The 25,620-nt window shown below is 43.3% G+C and overlaps 2 protein-coding genes across 2 annotated transcripts; one reads left to right on the top strand and one right to left on the bottom strand.

The window, feature by feature from the left end:
* Positions 1-250: 250 nt before the first annotated feature.
* Positions 251-16,377, bottom strand: mkrn2 (makorin, ring finger protein, 2). The gene is made up of 8 exons (XM_079556623.1): positions 16,218-16,377; positions 11,560-11,858; positions 9,701-9,855; positions 9,551-9,616; positions 5,945-6,090; positions 4,717-4,827; positions 2,248-2,392; positions 251-625 (listed from the first exon to the last, which is right to left on the bottom strand). The coding sequence occupies exons 1-8, from the start codon at positions 16,241-16,243 to the stop codon at positions 425-427; spliced, it is 1,149 nt and encodes a 382-aa protein (XP_079412749.1). The 5' UTR covers positions 16,244-16,377; the 3' UTR covers positions 251-424.
* Positions 16,378-16,971: 594 nt separating this feature from the next.
* Positions 16,972-22,904, top strand: ube2c (ubiquitin-conjugating enzyme E2C). Its single transcript, XM_079556992.1, has 7 exons — positions 16,972-17,186; positions 19,382-19,487; positions 21,371-21,398; positions 21,486-21,572; positions 21,643-21,847; positions 21,936-21,995; positions 22,750-22,904. Exons 2-7 carry the CDS (start codon positions 19,384-19,386, stop codon positions 22,785-22,787), a joined length of 522 nt encoding a protein of 173 aa, XP_079413118.1. The 5' UTR covers positions 16,972-17,186; positions 19,382-19,383; the 3' UTR covers positions 22,788-22,904.
* Positions 22,905-25,620: the final 2,716 nt, after the last annotated feature.

Here is a 25,620-nt window from a genome sequence, read left to right as displayed (position 1 = left end):
AGAGAAAAACAATGCGTTTCCTATAAAACGTCTTTTTACATGTTTTCCAAAAACAAAACAAAAATGAGTTGGCAATTATGCTATGTGGTTAACGAAATGTACTGATTGAAAGGCATTCACCCAAATTAAATCCCAAGGATCGGTATCGCATCGATTTCAAATGACACATTTCCTTTGTAAATCTAACATGAGTTAATGAAGAGACTCAGGTTTAACCTTAACTAGTGAAGAAGAAGAACCTTCCACAGACGGAGCCTTTGACACAAACACTTTATTCACTCCATAATAATAATGATGACCCTATTGTACATGTTTTAACGGGATTCATAGTAAAGTGAAGAACAGGTTCAGACATTTTCACTAAATAAAGTTCATGGTTAAATCTGTTTATTGTTACTGCTTGGTTTCCGTTGTACATGTTTTGTTATGTGTCGGAGGTGGACAGCGTCCGCAGGCTCTGACTCAGCGCCGTCACTTCCTCTTCCTGCTCCGTGACCTCAGCGGTGACGTCATCGGGAAGAGCTGTGACATCTTCGGGCAGGGCGGTGACATCATCGCGGAGGGGCGGGACCGAGCGTTGCTCTCGCTCCTCGATGAAGTCCCACAGACGCACGTTATTCATGAACTGTTAACGATAATCATGATATTATCATTATTATCTCCTCACATTCTGCCAAAACACCAAAGTAACGAACAAACGCCTAAATCTATAAAACTAATTAAAACCACAGTGTAGAGCCGCACCATGAACATTTATCAGATCGAACTTGAGGTTTTAGCTCAGATACCGAACCTCAAGGCGCTGAGGTTTGTTTTGTTTTTTTCTGCCTTGCACCTCCAGACATGTTCTCCATTTACATCCAGCCCCACTGCCTTTGGCTGCGGCCGATCAGAAGTGTCTGCAGTCGCTGAAAACAATCTCCACATGTCTCGCTGTTTGGAAAACTTGAAAATGTAATTGCTTAAAGCACCTGTACCTGATTTTGAACAAACTATGAAACTATGTATTTGAATGCTAGTTGTGGCCTAAACTCATTCCTAACTTTTCAAATGTATTTGTAGCTTCAAAATTCTCCACTGGGACGAGTTTACCGACACGTTTCACAATTTGCAGGGCCAGTTTTTAGTGTCACTGCCACAGGAATACAAGAGAATTGTTTTAGATGTTCTATTTTCTTGCCTTGTCTTTTGCGTTTTTGTTTTCATCCCTTTTTCGTATTTTGCCTTTTTTTTTTTCAAAGAATGCAAAAATACGTTTTTTTTACTTGTTTTATCCAATTGTGTGTGTTTTTTTTGGAGAAAGAGAATGAGATCCGAGGCACACAAAATCAGCTACTAGTGGCCCTGACGAAGACTCAGTAGAGTCGAAACACGTTCAATACATTTCACTAGTACCTGATTTTGTGTGCCTCGGATCTCATCCTTTCTCTATTTATCCTCTAACTACTCGTGATAGATACAGACGCCATCTCGTCATAGAAGGGGGCGTGGCTTCGCCGAGGGGGAAAATAGAATCTTTAGAGAAACACAATTTTTCACTCTTTTTAGCCATTTTCTGGTAGGATATGAACTTATTATCACCTAAATAAAGTCAAGTCTAAATCGGGTCCATATGGATGTTTTCTCACTGCAAAATGCGCAGAAGCAAAAAAGAAAAAAAAAAAACGGCAGTTATAGCTAGTGCTAGCTAACCATTAGCATTAGCCCGATGCTAACATGTAGCATCATGTTAGCATTCTCCATTATTTATGTATTTATGGGCTGTTGAACCACTTTGCTCCTCTCCATGTCTTTGTATCTTTATTTAGCAGAAAACTATATTCATAATTCAGCGTTTGTTAGAGTAGTTTTTGAATAATTAGAGAAAGTTTCGATTTTTTTTTTAATTGTTTTCCCCCTTGACTGTTAGCGATTCCAGAGATGCCGTCTGTGTCTATCCTGCAGAGAACCATATCGCTTACGCTTCTGTTGGATCCGGCGAGCGCCCCCACAGGTTTGTGTGTGTTTGTCTTTTTATTCACAGGCTGTTTTGTTTGCTTTTTTGTGTATATTTTACGTGCTTTTACGAGCTAACAGTTGACCTTATCATGTCATAAGGGTTAGGAGCTAGGATCAGGACATAGGAGCTACGTAATTGACGGTTTCAAATGGAGACTTGGTGTTTTTGGCTGGATTTTTTGGTCTTTTTTGTGTACTTTTTTTTTCTTTGTGTTTTTTTGCGGGTTTCTGGTGGTCAGTGTTTCGTACCCTCACAGCGCCCTCTGGTGTCAGCTGCTTTCGGACACGCTCTGGTTCTGGTTTTCGTCCAAACGGATCCTGGTGCAGATACAGGCAGCGGTCTCCAAACGGACAGGTCCCTCTGCCCTCCAGGAAGAACTTACACGGCTTCTTACTGTGAAGGAGATTTTTATTTTCATATATTTATTTATACATCTCCAGATTTTTTCCAGTGAATTAATACCAATAAGTGTTCTTGGTCAAAACCACAGACAAAGGCACTTTTCTTAACGTTGAGCAGCAGAAGAACATGTGTTTAAATTCAGTGCTTTCATTAAACATAAATCATAAATCCACATGTTCCTTTACTGCGTAACAGTATAGATGCAATTCAAGCAAAGAGCAAAATGTGAACAGAAAAGATACTACAGACCAAAAATAACAGGTCAGGTTGATAACTCAGAGGTTAGAGCACGGAGGTGTGACCAGAGATACATTTCGTTAAGTAAACTGGTCTGGGTCCAGGGTGGGAGGGAGAACAGACTCGATGTGGTCCATGACGAGCCGCTCAAAGCACTTCATAAGAATTGGAGTGAGTGCCACTGGGCGGTAGTCGTTAAAGCAGGAGGGTGGTGACTTCTTTGGCACCAGAATGATGGTCGTTGCTTTGAGGCATGTTGGGGCCACAGCTGCTGCAGAGATACGTTAAAAATGTCTGTGAAGACTTCAGTGAGTTCATCAGCACAACCTTTCAGCACACGACCTGGTGTGTTGTCTGGACCCGGTGCTTTGCGTACGTTGCTCTTCCTCAGAGATCTTCGCACACTCTCTGGAGATCGCTTCAGCACCTGGTCTTCTGAAGGGGGTGTTGACTTTTGTGCCGGGGTTCTGTTGAGTGCCTCGTAGTGAGCAAAGAATTCATTTAGAGCGTTCAACAGAGAGGTGTCACTGTCACAGGTTTGTGGGGGAGCCCTGTACTCTGTGATGCTCTGTATGCCCTCCCACAGACTCTGAGTGTCTCTGCTGTCTCTGAAGTGATCCATTATCTTTTTGGAGTACTGCTTCTTGGCTTTTTTGATGCCACGGGACAGGTTGGCCCTAGCTGATCGCGGTTTACTCCTTGTCACCAGATTTGAAGGCAGCATCCTGGACCCTCATGAGCCTGAGGACTTCACCTGTAATCCAAGGTTTCTGGTTGGACCTGATAATGATGGTCTTAGAGTCTGTAACATCCTCAGTGCGCTTGGTGATGTAGGCAGTGACAGTCTCTGTTACTCCTGGAGATCAGTGATATCGTTGTGAGTGGCAGCCTGCTTGAACATATCCCAATCCGTTGTGTGGAAGCAGTCCTTGAATCTGTTTCCGAACTGGTTTAGTAATTAATTAATTTACTCATTTACATTTCCTTAAGTAAAGTAGGCGACACTTTTAAGAGAAGTTATATCAAAATTGTACAGAGGCCAATTTATTTGATTTATTTTTTTCATACAATATGATTTTTTTTTATTATTTTTTTATTGCGCTGTCCATCACATTAAATCCACCACAGACTCTGATTTAGAGAGTGCAGTCTGTAATAAAGTCAGCTCTATGTGGAATATTTTATTTACACGCAAGAATTCTCCAGTTTGTTGCTATTGTATCAGTACAGACATGTGGTATCGGCCCCTACTCGTCATAGTAGTCTTGTAGCGAGCATGTAGTAAAATAAGTCTTCTGCTAATTCCCGAGAGGGATGGCTGCGGGAAGTGACACCCTTAGATTGTTATTAACGATATTGTCTGATCCTCTATTGTGCGGCACAAACATCTCATGTAATGGTAAATTCGATATATCGTGCAGCCCTATTTTGACGACGTCATCATTCAGTTCAGGCGGTAGGACAGGGTACCGTACAGGGTTGCCAGGTCCACGGTTAAACCGCGGAATTAGGCGTTTTTTAAAGCCATTCCGCGGGTGAAAAAAACTGTCCACGTTTTTTTGCCTTGCTGTAATCAATGTTGAATTGATCAAAATCACTATTTCGAAGGCAAATCCAAGGCTCTGTGAGCTGCTTTTTCAATAAGGGAGGGGAGTAGGGGCGGTTTTTCATCATCGTAGGAGCACATGGGCTCTGCTAACTAGTAAACAATATTGAAAATTCTAGCCACGCCGTATGTCCGCGGGTTTTCCGCGGTTTTCAGATATTTGGCTGCCCATACCTGGCAACCCTGGTACCGTATTATTTTTTCCATACCGGTACTTTGACGATACTAGGTTTCCGATACCACTTTCCAAGTTTATGTTTCCCCACCCATTTGTAACAAATTTTCTCATGTTTTTTCCCAAATTAAAAAAAAAAAGTATCCCAATTTTTTCCCGAATCTACCCCAGTTTTCACCCAAATAAAAAAAAAAAGAATGATTTGAACTTGCGTTTCACTGGCATCGATGAACAGTGCCTAGACTTTGGGAAACCGATGTGCTTTGGTCAGTGCTGGGAGTGTGTCTGTGTCTGTACCTGACTGCGTTCTTGAACAGCGCCACCAGCTGGTCCTTCTGTGTCTCCTCCTGGACCCAATGAACAGACGGGATCACCAGCTCCGACGGCACTCTGCACTCTGGACACGCCCTACGGATTTGAACGGACCAATCAGAGACTGGACACATTCAAAAGGACCAATCAGACACAAGACACACCCTACGCATTCGAACGAACCAATTACCGAACAATACTCTTTTCGATACCTACAGTGAAATATTTGTCATCTAGAACCAGAACAATAATGTTCATTTATTCCATAAAAGATAACTTTTTTGGGGGTACCAAATTTTTCCAGTTCAAACATTGAAATGTTTTGTTTTGTCCCAAACTTGTTTCTAGCTCTCACAGTCCCTCCTGTGTATTCAAATTGTTCAAAGAATGTAATTAAATGCACATTTCACACCCGTATACAGCACTGAGTGGTGACAAAGTGAAGCAGGGGCGGCGACCCCCCAAGATAAATTCCACTACCGATAATTTAGATTAGACTTCTATCATCCATTGCTCAGTAAAGCTTTAGGTGAAGACAATAAAACAAGGTCTGTGGTTTGCTGTGTTTACAACATACTCTGAGGTGGCAAAAATAAATGTATTCCACACCAAATTAACAAAACTAACCATATAAATGTCTGTGTCGATAGAGTAATTTTGACCATTTTGCATTTAAAATACCTTATATTTGAGCAGCATCAGCTTCGTGGTTGTATAAGCTACAAGGCGGAGTGATCTGCCAGAAAATAGTCCCTCAAAATGCGTTCATTCATGTGATGCAAGGTCAGTTATATTCCAAACATTATTCTATCGACACAGACATTTATATGGTTAGTCTGGCGTTATCAGTGATTTGCCTCAGGTGCTCTGTGGAGCGGGTCAGACTGTTTTTAATGCAGGCTAGCTGATACCATAGAAATGCACTAGCCTTGCACTAGCCTAGCGCCATGTAACTCTTCAAATATAAGAACTGCATGAATTACAAAAAAAAATATCTCCAGAAATCAGCAACACTCTCGATAACTACGAAATGAGGCCCTATGTCAAAAATCCTGAAACATCCCTTTAAGAGCAAAAAATATCAAAAGGTGAAATGCCCCAACAAGGGTTAAAGAGAGCCAGCCCTGGTCCGGAACTACGCGGACTCGCCGCTGCTAACGCCCACAAACGCTATTTCTCCTTTTATTTATGACCTCACAGTGACCTCACTCACTTGATGACCTCGTTGGAGAAGGGGGCGTGTCTCCACTTCCTGATGCAGCCGAGGCAGAAGCAGTGGTCACATGACGACATGATCCCAAACCTGCGCTCTGATTGGCTGACCTTCTGCACCACCACCTCCATACAGATGGAGCACACCTGAAACAGCCAATCAGAGGAGAGAGCTGATGAGACAGCCAATCAGCAGAGAGAGAGCTAGGGACACCGCCAATCAGAGGAGAGAGAGCTAGGGACACCGCCAATCAGAGGAGAGAGAGCTGATGAGACAGCCAATCAGAGGAGAGAGAGCTGGGGACACCGCCAATCAGAGGAGAGAGAGCTGATGAGACAGCCAATCAGAGGAGAGAGAGCTGGGGACACCACCAATCAGAGGAGAGAGAGCTGATGAGACAGCCAATCAGAGGAGAGAGAGCTGGGACACCGCCAATCAGAGGAGAGAGAGCTGATGAGACAGCCAATCAGAGGAGAGAGAGCTGATGAGACAGCCAATCAGAGGAAAGATAGCTGATGAGACAGCCAATCAGAGGAGAGAGAGCTGATGAGACAGCCAATCAGAGGAGAGAGAGCTGGGGAGACAGCCAATCAGAGGAGAGAGAGCTGATGAGACAGCCAATCAGAGGAGAGAGAGCTGAGGAGACAGCCAATCAGAGGAAAGAGAGCTGGGACACCACCAATCAGAGGAAAGAGAGCTGAGGAGACAGCCAATCAGAGGAAAGAGAGCTGATGAGACAGCCAATCAGAGGAAAGAGAGCTGGGGACACCGCCAATCAGAGGAGAGAGAGCTGATGAGACAGCCAATCAGGGGAGAGAGAGCTGGGGAGACAGCCAATCAGAGGAGAGAGAGCTGAGGAGACAGCCAATCAGGGGAGAGAGAGCTGGGGAGACAGCCAATCAGAGGAGAGAGAGCTGAGGAGACAGCCAATCAGAGGAAAGAGAGCTGATGAGACAGCCAATCAGAGGAGAGAGAGCTGGGGACACCGCCAATCAGAGGAGAGAGAGCTGATGAGACAGCCAATCAGAGGAAAGAGAGCTGGGGACACCGCCAATCAGAGGAGAGAGAGCTGATGAGACAGCCAATCAGAGGAGAGAGAGCTGGGACACCACCAATCAGAGGAGAGAGAGCTGATGAGACAGCCAATCAGAGGAGAGAGAGCTGATGAGACAGCCAATCAGAGGAAAGAGAGCTGGGGACACCGCCAATCAGAGGAGAGAGAGCTGATGAGACAGCCAATCAGAGGAGAGAGAGCTGGGACACCACCAATCAGAGGAGAGAGAGCTGATGAGACAGTCAATCAGAGGAGAGAGAGCTGGGACACCACCAATCAGAGGAGAGAGAGCTGAGGAGACAGCCAATCAGAGGAGAGAGAGCTGAGGAGACAGCCAATCAGAGGAGAGAGAGCTGATGAGACAGCCAATCAGAGGAAAGAGAGCTGAGGAGACAGCCAATCAGAGGAGAGAGAGCTGGGGACACAACCAATCAGAGGAAAGAGAGCTGGGGAGACAGCCAATCAGAGGAGAGAGAGCTGGGGACACAACCAATCAGAGGAAAGAGAGCTGAGGAGACAGCCAATCAGAGGAGAGAGAGCTGATGAGACAGCCAATCAGAGGAGAGAGAGCTGGGACACCGCCAATCAGAGGAGAGAGAGCTGAGGAGACAGCCAATCAGAGGAGAGAGCTGAGGAGACAGCCAATCAGAGGAAAGAGAGCTGAGGAGACAGCCAATCAGAGGAAAGAGAGCTGATGAGACAGCCAAAAGGCCCTATGCAAATGATACGTGACTCTGAGTGCGATCCCCGGCTGTCGTGGTCCTTCCTCTCTCACTATTTTCCCATTACGCTGGTCAAAAACTTTCCAAACTCCGACATGTCGATTTGTATGGGACTAGAATCACTTGGGGACCTCGGAGTTTTCAGAATTACCCAATAGCACCCGCAACGCTTTTAACATGACACTGTGACTGTAACTCACTGCCTGCCATGTAATCTGGAGACATTTCTTTTTTCACAAACGATGCTGCTACAAAATCATAAGACAATAACGGAGACAGGATGAGCAAGCGCTGACTGAGGATCCACTCGTGTGGATATAGCCAATCGCACGAGAGCTGAGGAGACCTGGTTAGCCCAAAACGAGCGGACGTCTCGTTGCCTATAGACTTCGATCATGTGACGTCACAACGTTCTAAACAGCCTATAGATACAGACGGCATCTCCGGCCATATATGGTCATGTTTGAAAACAGTTAAGGGGGAAAACAATTTGGAGAAAAATCTAAACTTTCTCTAATTATTCAAAAACTACTTCAACAAACGCTGAATTATGAATATAGTTTTCTACTAAATAAAAATACAAATACATGGAGAGGGGCAAAGTGGTTCAACTGCCGATAAATACATAAAAAAACGGAGAATGATGCTACATGTTAGCACCGTGCTAATGCTAACGCTAGCTAGCGCTTGCTATGACAGCCGTTTTTTCACTTCTACTGAACAATCTGCTATGAGAAAATATCTATATGGACCCGATTTACACTGGACTTTATTTGTATGTGATAAATAAGATATAACATATTCTACCAGAAAACGGCTAAAAAGAGTAAAAAACTGTGTTTCCCAAAAGATTCTATTTTCCCCCTTGGCGAGGCCACGCCCCCTTCTATGACGAGATGCCGTCTGTATCTATAGTTTCAAACTGAGGGGTGTGTGGTCACCATGGTAACAGTGTCTTCGTTTTCAGCGAACATCATTACTGAGACAATCCACATGAAGCGAAAAGCGTTTTAAAGTTCGATGTCTCCTCTATCAGCGCGTACAAACTAAGTTATTTCGTCCACTCTGTGGAGGAGGTGAGGGACAGGAGGGTGTTCGCCAAGCTCACCTCCAGCATGGACAACACCTCCCACCCACTGCACGGGACTGTAGAGGAGCTGAGCAGCTCTTTCAGTGGCAGACTGAGACACCCTCAGTGCAAGACGGAGCGCTACCATAAGTCCTTCATCTCCACTGCTGTCAGACTGTACGACAAGACTGTAAAGTAACATGTGCAATAACCACTTTGCAAAACTACGTGCAATAATCTCTTTATCTACGTCGCTTTATTAACCACTTGCACTGTGACTGTAAACCTGCACTGCCAAAACTGACATTTTTATAATCTGCTTCATTCATTTTTTATTATTTATAATTATTGGCCCCTAAGGTTTTCTGTAGTCATTGTCTAATGAAATACTAAATAGAGGTATCTTATAAACACACATTTCCTGTCTATTTTGCACACCCCGAGTTTTGTGAATGTAACAAGTACATTTCTGCATTGTGAGATCAATAAAGGCTCATCTTATCTTATCTTATAAAGTCATCCAAAAGTATTTGTGATATTGGTCAGTAGAAAGGACTTTCATAAAAATAATACAGAGTTTTTTTTTAATTCAATCACTTCTAAATACTGATGAGGAACAACAGTTGGATATTTTATTTTTGGAGATTCAGAAACTTCCTTTGTCCCATAGAGTTGCATTGGCACCGACTCCAACTGACATTATGACATCATCACATTCTAACACGTGAATGCCAACTATTGTACATGTTTTGTGTACAGACCTTGTCCTGACTGATCTGAGCAGCGAAGGCTTTCTCCATCTCAGCCTCGAACTCCGACAGACACAACTGAAACACACGACATGAGAGAGACTTTTACCACAGGCTCAAAGTAAGAGTGTTAGTAGTATTAGTATAAACCTAAAGTAGTACCTTCTCGTGCTCGCGGCGCTGCTCCGCATCGGTCGGATGCAGAAGGTGGAGGCCGCACACGTCACAGCGGTCGCCATGGAGATACACGCACTGGTCGCCATAGTGACACTGCCCCATCACCAAATATGGACACAACTGGGCGGAGTCAGGGGCCGCTGCACATCAACAGGAAACAGTCACATACACATGTACGCATCCTGATACACTTTAAGTAATTGATTCTAAATGATATGCCTCCGTTTATGCCCTTATTCCATTCAGCCGGATTAACTGCAAACATAAATGAGTGTTTTAGAAGAGAGTGAGATCTGCTAAGGCTCAGGAGGAGGATCATCTTCTGCAGGCTGCTCGTCTCTACACTAAAGTAGGCTATACGTAAATCAAAAATATTATTCAATTTGCAATTCTAATTATTCTATAGTGTTACTTTGCACTTATTTTCAATAGTAACTGTATGACTTTGCTGAGCAGTAGTTGTTTATTAATTCCTTTATTCAAGCTTTAATGAGTAACAGTAACACAAAAGCCCTCACCTCTGACGTCATGCTGCCTTACTTACTACTTACTACTTACTGCTTACTGCTTACTACTTACTGCTTACTGCTTACTGCTTACTGCTTACTACTTACTACTACACTTGCATCTCTCACTCCACAGACTTCTTAATGTCTTCTGTGTCATCTGCACGTAGCAGTGCTACTACTGAAACATTGGGTGTTTTTCACCCACAGTATTTAGTTGATGAAGACTCACTGAGGCTCGTCGTTTGTTTTGAACGACGAAACATTTTAGCCAGACTAAAATCACAAGTGATACTTTGTCTGGGGACCACCAATTCATTTTCTGGTAGGAGAGGTGTGGTTTATGGTCGTCCATAGCCGTTTATTGGGCGCTACGAATGTCTATCATGCGTCTGAACGTAGCCATAGCCAATCGCATCATCGTATCAGACGATGTGTGATCTACCCGCTGTAAACTTTAGAGTTAAACTATTAAGAACACGGTCTAAAGCTCGATTGAAAGATGGCGGCGCGTCTGCTGCGGTTCTGTTGCATCTGGAAATAAACTTTTTTTAAATCCGTAAACAAACTACAATCTTCCGTATGTCGAATAGCTCGTCATCGTCTTGGCGTCCCTCCTCGTTAGGTATTGGTCCCAAAATCCATCAGAACATTTTGGCCATGGTCCCCGGGCTGCTGTCTAGTGCGAAATGATTCGAGCGCACACCGCAGTCTGGCGTTAGCCAGGCTAGCCTTCTGCTGGGGGTTATGGATTCATTCAGAGCCAAGGCAAATACTAGAGGAAAGAAACAGCTAAAAGACGAACTATGAAGGTAATCAACAAGTTGTGCTAGCAGCGGCTAAATCCCCTTTTAGAACAGCAGTATTGTGCTTGTGAAATATTACGCCAATATGACCTGCATGTTAATAGTGAGGGCTGTCCTCTCTCTGACCAATCAGAGGCCAGTGTCTGTTCATGTCTCGTTAGTCTCGGTTCAGCGATTTGGCAAAGCCAGAGGTCGGTCCTAAACATATACCTGGTCAGACCGGTTTGGCCCTGACCTCAGCAGTCGAAAAGCTCGCCCAACAGACCAGACACTGGGCTGTGTAGTGTCTGCCAGTGGAAAAACCCCATTAGTGTACTGCGCTGCCAGGGAAAGCCTTCATGGCTCCTGTTTTGGCAAATTACAATGGATAAAAGCCGTTTAAAAAGAGCCGGACTGAGTATTGATACTACAGCATGTTGATATGTGTATTGTCAAGATGCCCACAACACTATATTGCTTTATCGATTTTCGATCTGGCTCTAACCCAGTCCAGACGACTTGCTTTAACGATCAATTTAATGATGTGACTGACCTGTGGGGCTGAGTCCGCTGCGCGTCGCCTCCACGTATGACTGCGGTGGAAGGAACACAGGGGGCGCCGCTGAGCTGACGGTTGGGGCGTTCCTCTGAGCCGCGGCCCCGCCCCCCGCGCCCGAGTCTGTGGCTCCGCCCCCTCTGGGCGTGGCTTTGACATGGTCGTACCTGCAGCGGTCTCCGTACGCACACACCCCTCTCTGGTAATACCTGCAGATCAGCGAGGGGGCGCTGTTGTGCACGTCGTGGGAGAAGTGACAGTTACTGCCCTCTCTGCACACGCCATGGAGGAAGTACCTGCAGCGACACACGACTCAGTGTTACAGTGTTACCGCAACAGATGGAAAACGGTTCATCTCTTAACACATTTTCTCCAGTTTGGCTTTACCCAAATCTAAAAGCTTCTGGAAAAGTGCAACAAAACAGCAACAAAAACGTGACCAAAATAGTGCCAAAAATATGTGACGAAAACGGAAAAAAACAACAGAAAAGTGACAAAAATGCAACTTAAGAGCCACAACGGAGCAACAAAAAGCATCAAAAGAGTGACAGAAAAGTGATGAAAGTGATGAAAAAGTGACAACAAAGAGCAAAAATGTACCAAACAACAGACAAAATGTGTGACGCAAAAAAAAACAAACACAAAACAGCAATAGAAAAGTGACAAAAAGCGATGAAAATGTGGGGGGGAAAATGCGACAAAAAAGAACAACAACAAAAAAAAGCAATGGAAAGGAATAAGATCCGTTTAGATCACTTTGTACGTCTTAGCTTTCAAATGAGGGATTACCCTAGCCTTTTGGTTTCGAAACTGGAGAAAATGTGTTAAGGAGGGGGTTAAGACATCAGGAAAATGGTTTATAGCGTAATTACTTGACTTTATCCCACGGTCACTGAGACTGCGAACACTAACTGTAGTCATTATTTTGGTTTAGTCCGGCAACCGTTTCATCACGTTTGTTAAGTGATGACGTCACAGCTCTACTCCCGGGTTCGCATAGACCGGCAGATGTGCGTGAAACTACAAAAAAACTCTTCAATACCACAATCAATATTTCTGAAACTCGACAGAGAGTTACTGAACATACTTATTTATCAGGCCCATTAGCCAAAAATGCTGAACCTGCTGCTATAAAAGTAATATTTACCAAAATCGGTGCTTCCGGGTTTAGTGGAGAAAAATGCTAACGGCGCAGCAGCTACGCTAAACCCGGAAGTAGCGACTTGCGTAAATATTACTTTTTTAGCAGTAGGTGTGGCCTTTCTGGCTAGTAAGTTTGAGAAATAAGTAGGTTCAGTAACTCTTCATTGAGTTTCAGAAATATTGATTGTTGATATTGAGGGGTTTTTTTCTCACGTATTTGCCGGTCTGCTAGGACTCATCATACGTATAGATACAGACGGCGTCTCTGGAATCGCCCATATATGGTCATTTTTGAAAACAGTTAAGGGGGAAAACAATTTTGAAAAAATGTAAATTTTCTCTAATTATTCAAAAACTACTGTAACAAATGCTGAATTATGAACATAGTTTCTACTAAATAAAGAAACAAAGACATGGGGAGGAGCAAAGTGGTTCAACAGCCCATAAATACATGAATAACGGAGAATGATAACTTGATGATACATGTTAGCATCGGGCTAATGCTAACGGTTAGCTAGCGCTTGCTACAACTGCCGTTTTTTCACTTCTACTGAACAATCTGCTGTGAGAAAATATCCATATGGGCCCGGTTTACATTTGACTTTATTTGTATGTGATAAATAAGTCCATATTCCACCAGAAAATGGCAAAAAAGAGTGGAAAATTGTGTTTCTCTAAAGATTCTATTTTCCCCCTCGGCGAAGCCACGCCCCCTTCTATGACGAGATGCCGTCTGTATCTATACTCCACTGCAGCTGTTTCCATGGTAACGACAAACAAATGAGCTGGAACTACTTCAGGTAAAACAGTTTAAAAAGTGAAATAACTCCGGCCCAGGAACAGTTTCAGTTTGAGGGGCCATGGTAAAGACGGATTTAACAACCAGAGGAACCCCGCTCCGCTGTGCGACATGATGTTCTTGACTCTGCATTGTGCATGATTAGATTACTTTTTTGACAGAGTAATGTAACGGGATTACAACAGAAACTTCGAAAAACAATCAACAACAATCAAGAGATTTATGACGTCATTTCTGAGACGTAAGCAGCGAACAGCAGGAGACAGCGAGAAAAAACGTCAGGAAATACAGACAATATTTCAAGGTTATTTTGTCTAAAGGTCTAAAGTTTTGTAGCAACAACACAACCAGACGTTCTCAACTTTGAAAATGTCCACATCAAACTGGAGGATGGGCTGGTGCTGCAGCCAAAGTCCTTATGGTGTGTTTCAGGCGACTGGCAACTGGTAAATATCCCGCCTGCCACTCGGAACAATGCCTTGGAGCCGCTCGAACTAGTCATTCTAGCTGCTAAACTGGGAGATGTCCGACAGTGACGGTGGAGGAGCAGCTGATGATAAAACTGTAACAATCACGGCATCAGTGAAGTGAACAGTCACAGCCTTTAAGCCGGGGTTAATGTAATGTAATTTAGCATATTTTAAAGTTTGCGGAGAAACATTCACATTCTAACTGTTGTCGCATTAACAGTTTTGTTGATTCAGCTGAAACGCTCTGAGGCCGCTGTGGGAAGAATACCAGTCGCCTTAACGCACCAATAGTAATCAGTAATTAATTACAGTTAAATTAATAAAACAATCAATACTTGGATTACTTTTATGCAGCACAACACTGTTAGGACAGTTAGAAATTATTTTCGACACAACGAACATTTTAATTTAGAATCTTCCTCTTTCATTGTTTAACCTCTTAACCCCCGCCGCAAACAAGCACATTTTCTCTGGTTCAGTTTTACCTAAATCTAAAAGCTTCTGGACTGTAGGGCTGAACCAACGAATCAATTAATCGACAACTAATCGAATATTGAAATAGTCAACAACTATTTTAGTAATCGACGAATCGTTTTCTAGAAAACTACATGAAAAAAAAATTACATGAAAATTGTGTATTTTTTAAGAAAATCTACTTTTTAACTTAAAGGGACTATACGGAGTTTAAAAATGTCAAAATCATGTATTTTCCTCCCCCTACATGTTCCAGCCATGTCCTCATGTGTAGAATGAGCTCAGACCTGTTCACCACAACTGCCTCTAAAATCCTGCACTGTCACTCAGAAAGGTATTAATTCGGGTCTGAAGTGCCGTCATGCACGAGCTTAATATAGAAGGCGCAGCTACACGTATGACCTGAGGTGGCAGTAGTGAGTATAAAATGGCTAACTTGCATCTAGCCCCTTTAAAGTTAGGATCTGTAGGTTTTTTGTACATTGAAAATTGAATAAATAGCCATCTGTGTCTCATCCAATCAGAAGCCGAAGTAGCGCCTCCAACAAACATTTACTTTAAGTGTACTCCATCAACATGTCCTCAAGCGATGCAGCTTTAGCTTTGAGATAACAAAAAAAATCAAAACTAAAATTTCATACACCATTCACAGTCAAGCGATTAATTGATTAATCGTGAAAATAATCGGTAGATTAATCAATTACCAAATAATCGCTAGTTGCAGCCCTACTGGACTGGAGTTTACAGCCTATAGACCAGAGTAGCGACTCATTTAAAAAGCTACACCTACCAAAAAAAAAATTGTGACTTTTCTGTTGCAGATTTTTTTTAGTTGCATTTTGTAAGCGTTTTTATCGTTATTAGTAGGTTTTCTGTTGTCTTTTTGTCACTTTTCCACTTTTTGTGTCGCTCTGTCATGGCTTTCTTGTTGCTCTTTAGTCATGTTGTTTTGCTTTGATATTGTTGCTTTTCTGGCATGTTTTTGTCACTCTTTTGCCACATTTTGGAAATGTTTTTGTTGTGTTTTCCTCTATATTAATAGCTTTTTTGTTGCTTTTTTTTTGTCGTGTTTTCATCACTCTTTAGTCGCGTGTTTTTGTCGCGTTTTCTATTGTGTTATAGTCACTTTCTTGGCACATTTTTATCACTCTTTTGCTTTTAGATTTGGGTAACGACAAACTGAAGGAAAAAAAGTGCTCAGTTAAGGTGGAGGATTAAGGAGGACCAGCAACATGACCTTTAACATGAAACCACTGTAAAAACATGTCAATGTGAACCCTCCGTTACTGGACATTACCACTGTTACCATGGAGATCCGCCATGTTTGCGGATCAAGCAAACGTTGTCCATTGTCTGACATTTGCTAAAAACTAGGATCTGCAGGAAAATAATAAGACTTTTTTGGTTTATTTCCTTAGTTATTCATGTTTAATGTTGCATAATTACACCGAAAATCGTCCTTCACCGACACCGGCAACAAAACCCACTCTGACTCTGACATTAACATGTATTTACAGCAGTGCCCTGCAGCCCTGCGCCAGAAACATGGCGGAGCTCCATGGTAACAGCGCATTTATAACACTTGAAGTCCTCAAAGTGAGGAAAAGTATTTGCTGGCTGTAGTTTGTGGAAGGACAGTGACCGCTGCGCTCTGGGGCTAATGCTAATGCTAAAAACACTGGAGCTAACAGCTAACTAGGCTAACTCCGCTCAGAATCCGCTCTTTTCTCACAAAACCCGAATAAAACTGCGGCACGCGGAGGGCTCACCTGCAAGTCACGTGTTTGGTGCCCATCCTCGCGCTCAGGGGAGTCTCAGGTGAAAAAACAGACGTAAAGGTGAGACGTAAAGGTGAGCGTTTAGCGCTAACAGGCGACGGTCCCGCTGTGTCCGGATAATGAGTGTCCGGCCGGAAACATGGCACTGAATAACGTTTCTTCTAGGTCCGAGGAGGGGGAAACATTTATTATTATTATTGTAATAACCCTTTAACCCCCGCCTTAACCGAGTGCATTTTCTCCAGTTTTGCCAATAGACTGTAAAAAAAATCTAAAATCTAGAAGACCCACAAAACTGATCGTAAGGGACCTTTTTCCTCGGGTTGTTGCCTTTATATATATGGTTGCCATCACTTTTTATGTTCCATGTTTGTCTCTTTTTCGTCGTATGTTTTGTTACGTTTCCATCACTTATGTATCGTTTGTGTCGCTACTTAGATGCTTGCTTTTCAAAAAGCTTTTAGATTTGGGTAAAGCCCAACTGGAGAAAATGTGCTCGGTTAGAAGATGAATAACCCTAAAAGAAACAAAGTTGCGCCTCGGGTGAAAACGTCATGAACAGCAGCGGATAAGAAACCCATGAATTAAAAAAGTAGTAATGTAAAAAAATAAAAATAAAACTTTGCTCCGTTGGTTTTTGAAACTGCGCGCTGTGATTGGTCTTCTAGTGATTGACGTCACGCGGCGCGCTGTGATTGGCTGTTGTGGGCGGAAGTGTCGGTTTAAACGGATCCCGGCGGTTTTTCCTTTAAACAAAACGGCGCAGGTTTAAGTAACTTTACACCGGGATTTATACCGTAAATATCTGTCAAACTGTCTCTGCTGAGGGTTTATTTCATCTGCCAGTTTTAAGTGACTTTACAGCGGGATTTAAACCGTAAATATTTGTAAAACCGTCTCTGCGGAGGGTTTATTTCGTCTGCCACGAAGATCTGCCGAAAAGACGAACCGCGGACACAGGTGAGAAGCTGCAGCCGGGGGAGAGAGGCGTCAGAGCCGGGGAGAGCACGGGAGAGCAGGGGAGCTACAGCCGGGGGAGAGAGGCGTCAGAGCCGGGGAGAGCAGGGGAGCTACAGCCGGGAGAGAGAGGCGTCAGAGCCCGGGAGAGCAGGGGAGCTACAGCCGGGGGAGAGAGGCGTCAGAGCCGGGGAGAGCAGGGGAGCTACAGCCGGGGGAGAGAGGCGTCAGAGCCCGGGAGAGCACGGGAGAGCAGGGGAGCTACAGCCGGGAGAGAGAGGCGTCAGAGCCCGGGAGAGCACGGGAGAGCAGGGGAGCTACAGCCGGGAGAGAGGCGTCAGAGCCGGGGAGAGCAGGGGAGTTTTCCTTAGAGGTAACACTGGATAATTGTTGCCCAACGTTTTCTTTACATGACACAGATTTCCAAAAATGAACCCTTTCCCTTTCGCCTCTTTAGTTGAGCTGGGTTTTCCTAAAAAGGTTGGGAACCACTGATCTAGAACCAGAAAACATTCTTCATTTAATAATAAATGAGTATTTCTTTTAAATGTGTGTCACTTCCCTGGACCAACAGCATCAACACTGGATCCAAAGAGAGAGATTTTTGGTTCCTGCTTTCGATATCGATTATTTCTTCCATGCCAGTAGTATCTACACTTTTTCTTCGACACCAAACCCAAATGATGTGTGATACAAGTGTGAAATATCTCTATCTATCTTAACTAAATCTGGACTTAGTCATTTGCGGCCAAGTTTCAAAAAAAAAGTGTAGGTCTCGAGGGATTTTGTGATTTTATCCTGAATCAACGTCTGAGTTGACTAACTTTTTAAGTTAAAGGAACATATTAAGATATGTTCTTACCTGACGAGTTGATCCGTACCTGTCTGGTCTTTGCCCGACTGCCCGTGGAAGAGCTTGGTCGCTTCTAACTTCACCCCGTTTGGAGCTATAGGAATATGCTGGGAGAGGCCAAATGCGAACAACATCTTTGGTCGTTTTGCGTGACTGAGTGCACGCATCAAAGACCAGACAGGTACATATCAACTCTTCTAAGCTCAGGCAAGAACATATCTCAGTATGGAAAAATACTGTGGCCTGTTCCTTTTAAATTTTCATTTAACGACCTGTGGAAAACCTGAACCAAATGATTTTCTGTGCCATCCATTTTGGTAAAGTTATTGATTTGTTTCATTTTTGTTGTTTTCGTGGCATGTACTTGTATGAGATTTACGGCTTCATAAAAACAGGGCTGGACACCGTTAAATCGTACCAGTCTGGTACGGAAGAAAGGCTTAGGTTCTACTGGAATCAAAAAATAGTTATCGAAAGCAGAAATAATAGAACTTTAGATTCAAGTTTTGATGCCGTTGGTCTTCAAAAGGCATAAAAACTGGAGAAAAAATTGGGGGGAAATGTGGACAAAATGTGCAGTATTTCTCATATCACATATTGTTAGGCCTGCACGCAAAAGCGTCTCTAACTGACTATTGACTTTTAGTGCTGATTTTTAGTGCATTAGCTTTGACTTTAGACAGTGCTTAATTTGATCCCCCGTTTGGGGGAACGCATTCCCCCAATTCAATTTTTTTTAGGGTAAAGGATCCGGGAAATATTTTGGGGGATCCGGCAAAAAATGTATCTGATATAATGGTGTCTAATGAGAGTGTTCCGGCAAATGTTTTGGCCTGTTCCCCCAATCCATCTCATCAGAACAAAAGTGTTCCTGAAAATACTAATTTACAAATCAAGCACTGACTTTAGAGCAGAACACTTTCACTTGTGTGGCCTGCTTCGTTGTTGGGCTGATTTTTGTGTTCGGAGTTCTGGGGGAAAAAGATCCGGGGCTTTTCACTGTTCGCCTTAAAGAGCGGCTCATGAACATGACTAATGGAAAAAATAATTTGGTAATTAATGTTAGAAAAGCAAAACTAAAGAAACTCCCGAGTAAATGTGATATTTCTGTCAGATGTTTACAAAGAGCCTGTAGTCGGCTCTACACTGACCATGGTCGGCACGGCAACAGTTTAAAATGGCTTGTCTCTACCTATGTCACTTCCTGTCTGTGTCCAATCAAAAAGTGAAACTATAAACTTCACAAAAATGGTCAAACTGAAGAAACCTTCAGCTAAATCTTAATATAATCATGTTACCGATGTTTTAGCAGAGCTTTAACCAGAGTCATGTGATGTGTTTGTAGAAATGGCGTCTCAAAACACGGACCCGGCCGCCGCCGCCTCGTCCAACGCCGCGCTGAAAGGAAACGACAGCGGAAACAGCGCCACCAAGGGGTCTGTCACCAAACGGTACGTGAAGCAGGGAGGATGTCCATGTCTGTGAGGATATAAACAACACATTATGGCCACGTGGTAAATGGATAGTCTGCCCTAGGGCGGCTGTGGCGACAATGGCAGCTGAGTGTGGAGAATGAATCATGACGACAGTGAAGCAGAAACTTGTAAAGTGCAACACAAGTATGAGCCGTTTTTACGAAGATACAGTCAGGCGCATTATTATTCATTGTCCTCAATAGTATTTTCTCAATCAAAACATGTTACTGGAGCTTTTGTTTATGGGCCCCGGAAACATACCCCATATATTTTGGCCCCCAGGGAAAGTTACTTGGAGGCCCCTGGTATAACCTGACACTCACAGGACAAATCCAGTCAGTGAAGAGTTTATAGATTTCAGTACAGTTTCAGCATCTGAATATCGCAGCTGGAAATTGTTGTTTGAAGAACATGGTCAAACCAGATGAACTAATATAGTGTTGAGTCTGCAATGTAGAGAAAACAGATGGAAAAAGAGACAAAAGTTTCCTACAGCAAATATAGTTTATATTTAAAGTGATTTTGTGGTATTGAAATCGGGAGACAAGGTTTTTGGTTTTCAGGATCGAAATAGAGTTTAACATGTTAGTATCTAGAGGTCGGCCCATATGGGTTTTCTATGGCCGATGCCGATATTTTTAACCAATATTTTTAACCGACTTTTCCAAATGTCTGGTCTATAATCCTGTAAAAACATAAACACTTGGCCACTCCAGCAGAGCCAATTTTATTTTGTTACTTTAGGTGATTCAGTCATGGTTTCTCTCCCAGCTTTGATTTGCTGCCGTTAGCATGAGCATCCTGTTGCTAGACGTGGCATTTTGCGATCAATACAATACAATTGCGGCTTCAAACTAACTGAGTTCAAACCAATGGGTGAGGAAGCGCTTCGGTATCGCCCTCATGGCGGGGAGCGGACATTGCTACCTGGTGGCCAGGGGCGACTCCAAGAGACAGAGTCAGAGCGGCAATTAAGATTCACACAGGACTTTTTCAAGCAATGGGGCTGAATGGGACCCGCTCATCTTTATTATGTTATATCTATGGTTAAAACTAACTCGGCAATTGAATTCTCGTGAAAGTGAATGTTCCTCTTTTCTCCATTTTAATATCAATAAAGTCTGATATTTCCATGGTGTTACAAATCAATTATTGGTTATATCAATGAATAAACTAATAGAACATATTTAACAAGGATCACAGGACTTTTTATATTCTTGGCTACATGACAGACTTTTAGGTTACATTAATATAAACGGCTAAAGTGATATGCATAAGGTGTAATGATTAGAACTAATATGTTAGGTCAGTTATTCTTTAACTTCTCAAGGTTCTTCCCTTCAAAGTGATCTTCAGCGTGAAAGGTGAAAGTTGTGTTTTTAAAGCGGTGAGAGCTGGTTACGGTTCAGTATCGGATATTTGTAGCTGCTACCCGATGTCGTGTTTTTCCCGGTATCGGCTCCACTATTAGATTCCAGTATCGGATAGGTGCATCCAGGGGCGGACTGGGACTAAAGAACGGCCCTGGACACTGACCCGCCCGGCCCAAGTTAGTGTAAACACACGCGTCCACAAAGCCATATTTTGACATCAATTTATAATAGGCCTAATTTTTATTACGCAATTGCTGTGTCACCAATGAGCAACAGAGCTGTTAAACAAAAAGGATAGAGATTGTTTTGTTTTTTTGCTGCTTCGCTGTGCAATTGCAAGGCCGGGTAGCAGCACCCCATTACAGGCTGATGGCCCTCAAGCCAGCAGCCCTTCTGTGCTCCTCCAGAATGGACCTATGGCCAGTCGGCCCCGGGTGCATCCCTAGTTTTAGTCTCAGAAACCTGACTCTGATGTTTGTGTTGCAGGCTGCAGCAGGAGCTCATGGCGCTCATGGTGAGTCACATCTGCTCATTGCCTGTTCATGTGTTGTTCATGTTTAGTTTATGTGTTATTCATGTGTTATTGACCGTTTCTTCACAGATGAGCGGTGACAAAGGCGTCAGTGCGTTCCCGGAGTCTGACAATCTATTTAAATGGGTCGGAACCATCGACGGAGCGCTGGGAACTGTACGTACCCTGGCTCCTCTCGCCCCTCCCTCTCCTCCCCTCTCTCACCTGTCTCCCCTCTCTCCCCCAGGCGTACGAGGGCCTCCGGTTCCGCCTCTCCCTGGAGTTCCCGGATGGTTACCCGTACCACGCTCCTCGGGTGAAGTTCCTGACGCCGTGTTTCCATCCGAACGTCGATGACAAAGGCTTCATTTGCCTCGACATCCTCAAAGACAAATGGTCTGCGCTTTACGACGTGCGCTCCATCCTGCTGTCCATCCAGAGTCTGCTCGGAGGTACGAATACTCCTACTATAGTACTTCTACTACTACTACTACAGGTGGTACTTTTGCTCTAACCCTTGTTCACCTCTGTCTCCTTTAGAGCCCAATAACGAATCTCCGCTGAACACGGCAGCGGCCGATCTGTGGAGCGACCAGGACGGTGAGTTCATCTGCTCAGATTAGGGCTGGGCAAAATTGAATTGAATTTGTAGCTACAAAGATTTCTATTTTGCAAGTTCCTCCCACAGTTTTTTCACCTTTTGTCCTTGTGGGTTACCGTAGTGTGGTGTGAGCCAGCCTCCTCCCCTGCCTAACACAGTCAAACAACATGGCCGTGTGTAGCAGAGAACTACTTCTAAAGAAAGGCACCAGTAAATCAATCATTTGGAACTGTTTTTTGGATTTGGATTAAATGCATAAATGTGTAAAGTGATGAGGGATGGAAGTTACTTTAGTCTTCAGTCTTATATATTTAGTCTTGTATATTCTTGCTCAAACTGCCCCGCTTTAAAAAGATTAGTTTTTTTGTGGACAGCGCCCTCTTCTGGAGGAGTTTCCCCGACATTCAGAGTAACCTCTGGGGGATAAGCGTCTGAACATCTTAGAATCTGCTTTAGGGAAACTTCTCTATTGCAGCTGAACCTGAGATCAGCGGCTCCACAGTCCTGCTCTGAACATCGATCACTCACTTTAGGATCTTTTATTGTGGTTCGTGAAAACCTTGATTGTGATTCTATTAAACCTTGCAGCCGTGAACAATGGACTAAAATATGAATGAAATGTATAACCACCATCAAGTATGGAGTGAATGAATAGTGCAATGTGAAGCGTCTTTGAGTGTCCAGAAAAGCGCTATATAAAACCAATGCATTATTATTATTATTATTAAATGACCTTTGACCTCTGTCCCACAGCCTTCAAGGCGCACGTCCAGGCCACGTTCCCTCGGTGACTCGCTCTGACGCCATCAGCCCCGCTGTAACCTCTGACCCGCTACAGACTTTTATTTGTGTTTTGTAAAGTATTTGTGTGTTTTTGGTCCGTCATGTCTTCCTGATTGAAATAAAGTTCTTAGTGTCTTCTTCATCAGCGTCAGATTACACTTTTTTATTACTTCAAAACAACATCTCCACCGTAGTAGCTCCGACAGACGGACGTTTGGAAGGTTTTTCACAGGGGTTTTTACGAGGTCAACCCTATGTTCTCTTGGTTCGGTGTGAAGGCCTGTGGTTGCCTGTCCAGTCATTTTATTATCTTATTCCAAACTGGAGAGCCCCTCAGTGGACCCTGCGAACACCAGAGGGCACTGTGTTCCCCATTTTCAGGTCTCGCAACGATCAAGTTTAGGCAGTGAACACAGGCATGAGACATAAGGGCAGCTTTACTCTCCTCAGCTTTATACACACCTGAGGGGATGAATTCATGCAGCAGCCCTAATATTTTGAAGCTATTTTAATCATTTACAGCTAGAGTGTAAGATGGGTGGAGAAAGGAGCAGGAGAGACCAGTGTGGTAAAAGGGGCAGTTCCCCCATAATAGCCAAAATGAATTTTGTTTGGCCAGTTTCATGTAGGGAGTTCAAGCTCTTGTACAGGCTAGTGTTTGTTGTAATCAGTGCTTAAATTGTAATTGAGTATTTTCAGGAACACTTTTGGTCTGATGTGATGGATTTGGGGAACAGGACTTGTATGTGCTAAAATCTAACCTTTTGATGAGGACTGGATGTGCTGTAATAGTGCTTCTGTAAGTTCAGGATGATCGTATCAGTTCAGAGAAACAGATCCTCCCTGTGATTTGACCTGATCAGTGCGAGAGCTGAGCTGTACAGGAACTGTTATGGAACATTAGTTTCCTCTGACGTTTTGGCAAGTTACTCTAGTCAGAATCAGAATGTTTTTAGTGCCAACAGGTTCACAAACTTTTCACAGATTTTGTTTTTTTCCAGTTCAATCGTGCAACATGACACATAAAACGCTGAATTAGCAGTCCAATGTTTTTATGCTGAATCCACTAGTTTTGGTGTAAGGTGGATAGATCCTACCAGTTCACATGTAAACCATGCATTATCCTGGCTCACGCACAGCTCACACGAGGTCCAGTGGGTGGCTCGCCATCATAAAATGAAACTGCAGACTTTCAGCTTTAATTTGAGGCTATTTACATCCAAATCAGATGAACGGTGTAGGAATTAAAAGTGTTTGTATGTGAGCCTCTCACTTTTTAAGGGGCCAAAAGTAAAGGGACAAAGTAACAATTATAGATTAAACTTTTTCCTTTTTCAATCAATGACAGCCTGAAGTCTAGAAGGCACAGACGTGACCAGACTCTGGGTTTCATCTGGTGATGCCCTGCCAGGCCTCTACTGTAAATGTCTTCAGTTCCTGCTTGTTCTTAGGACATTTTCCTTCAGTTGTGTCTTCAGCAAATGAAATGCAGCTCAGTTGGATTCATGTCTGTGACTGATTTGGCCTCTGAGTAACATTTCACTTGTTTGTCTTCAAAAGCTCTTTGGTGGCTTTGGCAATAGCTTTGGGTCATTGTCCATCTGCATTGTCAACAGTCACATCATCAGTAACTCCATTGGGCCAGACAAGCCCAGGCCATGATGCTGCACCACCATGTTTCACTGAGGAGGTGGATGTTTTCAATCATGAGCAGATCCTTTATTTCTCCGCATCCAGCCCGTTCTGATCAGAGAAACAAGCCAAAGCCACTCTAACAGAGACAACACATCACTCTTTTCTTTGGCTGTTTCTCATGAAATTTTATTGTTTTTTTTTGTCTAATACATGAATCGATACACAAAAGTAATATTATAAAAGTAGCAGAATCCGCCAAAGCGTCATTTATCCATCTCCTGTTACATTTGATCTGCGTCAACAAAGCGTTTGCAGCAGAAAATACATCAACGGTAAGAAATATAAAAGTAAAACTATTCAAATGAGGATTAACATAATGACTGTCTCGAAACAGAAGGAAGAGTCGCTCAAAACAAATGTCATCATTTAAAAAAAAAATCTAATCAAATAAACTCTTCATCAAACATGTGGCTATACAACATCTACCCGTCTTTCCCCTCTCACCTTCTGCTGTTTTTGATTTGGAGGTGGAGACTGGGGCTGGTTGTCACAGCCACACTGGGGGGGGCTGTGACTTGATATTGTCATGAAAGGTTCTTACTCACTAATCTGTTCTTAAGGCCTTACAGAGATTATTGGCATTTACAAAATGAGTTGTTAGTTGAAAATGTTCTTCTGGAGGAGCAAATTTGTAGATTTTAAACATAAAATGGCTTGAAAATGCTGATATTGCAGGGGGGAAAAAGAGCCGCTCTAACTGAAAGGTTTAAATAATTCAACTTAGATTTTCATGTTACATGAGGGTGTTGTTACTTAGATTTATTCGCTTTGGAGATATTTTTCTGAATTTTTATAAATAAGGATTAAAGAACTCGGAGCCGCTCATTAAACAGTTTAATGCATGACGCAGAGTTCCCTTACTATGGCTTCCGCTTCATGTCACGTCTATGTGACTCTCGTGGGACGTCCTGCAGATGAACAGTGGACTCTAGTAAATAAACATGTGACAACCAGCCCTGGTAATGCACATTTCAATCTGCCACAAAAGTGGCACCAAAGCGTTTACTGCAGAATGTACACCACCATCTTCAGCATCAGCCTCGTCATCAGTAACACATACGACAGTCAAACTATTAAATCTGAATTTGGAGTTCCATAATGTGGACTGGAATCTGTCTCTGATGCAACAGTCTCAATCTCAAACAT

This window comes from Gobius niger (assembly GCF_951799975.1).
Source record: "Gobius niger genome assembly, chromosome: 5".
Classification (NCBI taxonomy): domain Eukaryota; kingdom Metazoa; phylum Chordata; class Actinopteri; order Gobiiformes; family Gobiidae; genus Gobius; species Gobius niger.
The sequence above is the reverse complement of the archived record's forward strand: the minus strand, read 5'-3'. Positions and strand labels throughout refer to the sequence as shown.